At 37.2% G+C, this 6,000-nt stretch overlaps 1 protein-coding gene across 1 annotated transcript in view; it reads left to right on the top strand.

Moving 5' to 3' along the window:
- The first annotated feature begins 684 nt into the window (after positions 1-684).
- Positions 685-6,000, top strand: part of ADGRL4 (adhesion G protein-coupled receptor L4) — a 133,187-nt gene continuing 127,871 nt past the window's right edge. The window contains exons 1-2 of the mRNA XM_066376637.1: positions 685-926; positions 2,250-2,399. Of these exons, the coding sequence (XP_066232734.1) occupies positions 905-926; positions 2,250-2,399 (172 nt within the window). The 5' untranslated portion in view covers positions 685-904. The remainder of the gene's footprint in view (positions 927-2,249; positions 2,400-6,000) is intronic.

Genomic DNA, 6,000 nt, shown 5'->3' with positions numbered 1-6,000 from the left:
CTGCTTTCTGTCATTACACACTAGCATTACCTGTCAGTTATTTTTAATTTTAAAGCCAAATTGGTTTCTATGTTTCAATCTGAATCACCAGTTTTTATATAACATATGGTAACATGCGAATGGATCACTACATATGATGCCCCAGATATTCTGGAGGTGGGGAGTGAGGGAATGGGTAAATTTTAATTTGGAATGGAAAACAGCATTTTGTCATTCCAAAGCCTTTTCACTTTTGGAGCTTGGCTTTTTTAATTTCCTTTTTCTCAGTCGTTTTAAGCACAATCCTAACCTCTAGGCAAGATAGAAAATAACCATATTTTATACTCTGCAAGCCTGAACCCCAACAAAGTGAGGACTGAATGCTGGCAATGACCCCCTCATTGTTTGAAGTTAGCTCCTGACTACTTCTTGGCCCATGAATTTTACGGAAATTCATCAGTGGATAAAAAAACCGCAATATCCTGAAATTTGGCTTCAGGAAAGACCCCTAAGACCTGTTCAGTTCTGTTGCTCTCTCAGGAGGGACACCGCAGGGTCTCTCAAGGGAGAGCCTTTGTTGAACACAGGCCTTGGGTAGGGGGAGCGCTCTGGTCGCTCCACCTGGGGGCATCATGATCCTGAAAAGGGCCCGCAACAGGGCTGAGACAGGGACTGAAGTCAGGGCGGCGTGGGGGAAGGATCCGGGGCCGGACGTGGCCAGCAGACTCAGAACTTGACACACGCACTCACACAAAAGAGGCCGGAAAGTGTCCGGAGGAAGCTGGTGCGTCACTGGGAACAGAACCGGGACCCTGCCGCGCCCGTCCAGCCGCGTCCCGTCCCGTCCCGTCCCGGGGACACCGCCGAACACCCAGTCGCGCTTCCAGCACCGCCACCGCCACCGCCACCACCACTGCCACCGCCAATGAAACTCCTCCCGCTCCTAGGTGAGTGTACAGCGCCTCTGGTCACAGAGGTTGCGGGAGGGCCCATCAGTGGTAGGGAATGGGATTTTTCCAAGGTGCAACTCACTTGCCAAGTGCAAAAGGGCCAAGTCTCCAAGGAGCATTGACGCAACTTCTCAGGATGTTTTTCTTTTTCCTTGGCCTTTCAACTCGAATTCGAAACTCAGGACCCAAGGACTGTCACCTTTTTTTCCTGCTGACAAAATCCCCCAAATCCCCAAAGTCTTAGACTTTGATCTTTCTTCTAAGCCCTTCCCGGACCAAGAAATTTGGGAAAATATAAACCATTAACATTTGTAAGAGGTTTCCTGGCATTTTAAGGGGACACCAGCCCAGACTTTGAGTTCATTTAAAATACAGTTTTGATGATGCTCTGGAAAAAGAAAATAAATCAAATCCTTTAAGGTAAATTAATTATGGTTTAGATAGAATAGACAGCTCTGTGTGAGGCTAGGATTTAAAAGCAAATCATTAAGAATCTCTTGTTACTAGTAAGCACAATTTATCTGAGATGACTGAAAATATTCAGAAAATGTGCATGATTCATAACTGTCCATCCCCTAGTGGACTTGTCTTTGAAGACTTTAGACAACAATGAAAAAAGGAACATTCTATACTTTTCCTCATTTTTTTCCCCTAAGAACCCAGCATCTCCAACTTTGTTTTCAATAACTCTGAAATAAGTCTTGCTGCTGTGTTTTGTTGGCCATGTTTATGTGGTTTTTCTTTTCTGGAAAATCAATCTTTAACAAATAAGTGAAGTTTTATTTGAGTTTCCCCTAATGGGAGAAAATGTAAAAACTAATTATTTTTTTATTGAAAAGGGAGAATTTCAAAAGGTCATTAGAACACAGAATAGTAAATGCATTTGTTCTATGTTGCTCTTTATCTTAACACATATTTGAATTTAAAAAGACTCATTATACTGTGACTTCAACACAGAATCATTCCCAGAGTGGGAAAATTGCTTTACAATGGTCAGTTACCTTTAGAAGTATCTCACCTCAGGATGTAGGGTGATAATATAGCCCAATGGTCTAGAATGCTGTTTTCTTTATAAAGCTGAATTGTTACATTTTAGCTTTATCGAGATTTACTTGATAAACATTGAGATTGAAAAAATGCCTTAAACTTTTTGCTTACTTGCACTTCTGCTGTTTTTTTAGCTAAATGCTCCCTTGAGAAATTTTTATAATCTACATAGAAGGAAAAAGGACTATTTGTATTTATTATAGGCTAACTCAAAAATGGGAGGGGGAACGTTCTTATTCTTTCTAAAAAGGTATATTTTTCTATTTTCTTTAGTGGGTTTTTCCACTTTATTGAATTGTTCATACACTCAAAATTGCACCAAGACACCTTGTCTTCCAAATGCAAAATGTGAACTACGGAACGGAGTGGAAGCCTGTTATTGCAACATAGGATTTTCAGGAAATGGCATCACAATTTGTGAAGGTAAGCAATCCTTATTAACACCTTTGGATTTTATTATAAGATTAAATTTTGATGTGATTGTTTTTTTCTTGTTCAGATTAAATTATTTTACAGTATATTGTTTGATTCCATGCTATTGTTATAAAAAAAGACTTAACTAAATAATAAGTTTGAATTTCTTATGTCAAAATTTATATTTGCTCATATCTATTTCAATGATTCCATGCATGTCCGTTTTATTGAATATTAAATATATCCCTTGGACATAAGCTAGAATTCTAAGTTGGAAAGAGCAGAGAGTCCCAGAGAACAGAGATGAAGTGCTCCATGCTGTGCTCAGATACTTTCTTTAGTACTTAATTACCTGAATTTGAGGATAATAATATGAAGAGATTGGAGGTTTTCTCCTGTTGGGAGAGTGGGAGAAAATAAAGAGAATTTTGAAAATTCATGCTTTGTGGAACAGTAGATTTCACTTATAGAACTTTAAGCTAGAGTCCAAAGAGCAAGAATGTTAGAAAGGGGCCCTGGCCGGTTGGCTCAGTGGTAGAGCGTTGGACTGGCGTGCGGGAGTCCCGGGGTTTGATTCCCGGCCAGGGCACACAAGAGAAGCGCTCATCTGCTTCTCCACCCCTCCCCCTCTCCTTCCTCTCTGTCTCTCTCTTCCCCTCCCGCAGCTGAGGCTCCATTGGAGCAGAGATGGCCCGGGTGCTGAGGATGGCTCTGTGGCCTCTGCCTCAGGCGCTAGAATGGCTCTGATTGCAGCAGAGCGAAGCCAGCCCCAAGATGGGCAGAGAATCGCCCCCTGGTAGGCATGCGGGGTGGATCCCGATCGGGCGCATGCGGGAGTCTGTCTGATTGCATCCCCATTTCCAGCTTCGGAAAAATGAAAAAAAAGAAAAAAAAAAAAAAGAATGTTAGAAAGGTTCTTCCAGGGTGCAATTTAACCATTGACTTTATAAACATAACACCATCTGATAATCAAATACAAGTGATTTCTTGTCTGTGGTTTTCACCACCACAACTGTTTCTCCTCATATTTCAGGTATCACTCAATGTTGTTGTTTTTTTTTTATTTTATTGACTTTATTTGGGAAATACCGGTTAATAAATTATACAGGTTTCTGGTGCAAAAATCTATAATGCATCATCTATATATTGCATTGTGTGTTCACCACAAATCAAGTCTCTCTCTATCACCATCTGTCTCCCCTCTGCCCTCCTCTATCTCCCCTCACTCTCTTCTCTCTCCTTCAATCACCACACCATTGTCGGTGGTTATAAACTATTTTTTTAGCTTAATCCCTTCACCCTTTTCACCCAGTTCTCCAACACCTATTTCATCTGACAGCTGTCAGTATGTTCTCTATATTTATAAATCTGTTTCTATTTTGTTTGTTAGTTTATTTTGCTCATTAGATTCCACATATAAGTGAAATGATATGATACTTGTCTTTCTCTTTCTGGCTTATCTCACACTCAGTGTTTCTTTATTCACTTTCCTTTCTAGTAGAATCTAGTTATCACTGAGTCAACAAAACAACATTCTGTGTAGAAGACAGAGAGAGATGAAAATTAGGTTTAAACTATAATTAAATGAGAAGTTGAAATTAAATCTGTGTTTTTTTTAAATATATATTCCTACATGTAGTTAAGATAACATGGACTTTTTCCTAATTAAGTCAGTGTTTTCTATTAAACACTGTTAATATTGCATGTGTTTCCTTATAGCATAAACAAGTTGTATCTCATGAATCAATTTAAACTATTTCAAAAGATTAAATATGCAATATATAGTAAAACCAAACCTCATTATAATTAGTTTAATGTTTTTAAAAATGTAGAACAAAGCTACATTTACTTAATGTTGCATTGGGTCAGGCCTTTCTACTGGTGTATACAGCTGGGATTTGCAATATCCTATTCTACAAGCACTACAGAATATTTTCCATATGCAATCTTGAATTTTTATTGAATATTTAATTGAATGGCATTATGAGACATTGATAGTTGAGTGACCTTCAAAACATTACATCAAACATATTAATGTGCTTTTGCACTAATCATCACAAATTGTCCCAGGTACTTCATAAGTAGTGTTGTCATTTTGTTAATTAGATATTTTTCAACTCTTGTGAAACATCAATAATTTTTCATGATTTAGACTTTCAGCAGTCAACTGCCTTTTAACATGTTTTTAATAATTTCTGTTAAAAACACATATTTTTCCTTGCTGCCTAAGTCAATAGCCAGCTGAAGGGGAAAAAATATATTCCTTTGGAAAAACACTTCAAGACCTTTTAGCCTGCAATTTTTTTCACACAAAACACAATTTGTAATAAGAATATTTTTCCTTTTCACATTTTTAATTTAAATCTCCCTTTTGGATAACTTAAATTATCTTTTATAAAACTTAGCTCCGGAAAAAGCTCTAAAGGGGGCCTTGAGGTCCGGAGAAAACAGACCAAAAAAAGGTGCAAAACTTAGCTCCCATTTTTATTTAAAGAAAGTTACATATTCACTTGTTTTAACACTTACTGAGATTTATAATATCTTTTTAAAACTATTCAAACATTGGTTTTCATCTTTTTCACCTTTTATTAATTCATTGTCAGATTTTTGGTATTTTTTTAGTAAGTATATTTAATATGCCTTTTTAAAGAATTGAATTAAACTTAAAACATAGTATTCTCAACTCTTGGCTTCTTTCATCTCTAGAGAGATTTCCTACTTTTCCTATATTTTTTTAAGATTGATACTAGATCAATTTTAAGAACTGACTGAGTGGGAATTTCATTACAGAGTATGTCTACTCTGTAATAAAATGTTATTTTCTTTTTTGTTTCATTTCTATCATCTTCATTATCTTTAGAAAATTTGGCTCCCTCAGATATGTGCCAAATAAATATTATGATAACAGCCATTCCTCAATAAATACACTCTGTTTTAAGACCTGGTTTAAAACAAGTCATTTAGAATTTAGATTGCATAATCCCATATAAACAATTTTTATTACTGCTATCATTGGCAGGTAGCTAAATATATAAATAGATGTGGAAAAGAACAAAGAAAGTTGTACATTATATTTTATTAAACTTGGAAAGCCTGCTTCAGTAAGAAGCTACAGCATTCCTTTTAGCTTAATTTGCTAGAAGGCTAAAGCATTTATAAGACAATTAGTCTCAGAATCCATTCTGCACTTAACAATCTGGAATCAATTCCCAGTTTTTTAGGCAGAATCTCCCCAAGGCACTTCCAGGAGTGAATGGGTCAGAAGTGTTTCTGTACATCCACTTTAAGGCATGTGTAGTGGAAACCAGAATGATAACCTTAGAGGTTTGTCAGTTTACCTAGAAGAAAAATTTGATTGGTTGGTAAGAGTATCCAACACAAGCTTATAAAATTTTAAAGAAACTGATTGGTTGGTTTAAAAGAAAGCTAGTCTTTCCCAGACCAAAAATATAAATACAGGCTTAACAGAGACCAGTTCTTTGTGCCTTCTTCTTTGGGAACACACTAGCCCCATTTACAGCCATGCTATATGGTCTGGAGCCAGACAGTCTCTCAAGGACAGGCTTTGAGCAGTGCCTAGACTGGACTAAGCTTTGATATAAGCTAGACC

Source organism: Saccopteryx leptura, chromosome 3 (assembly GCF_036850995.1).
Source record: "Saccopteryx leptura isolate mSacLep1 chromosome 3, mSacLep1_pri_phased_curated, whole genome shotgun sequence".
In the NCBI taxonomy this organism is placed as follows: Eukaryota; Metazoa; Chordata; class Mammalia; order Chiroptera; family Emballonuridae; genus Saccopteryx; species Saccopteryx leptura.
This window is presented reverse-complemented; position numbering and strand designations above follow the sequence as displayed.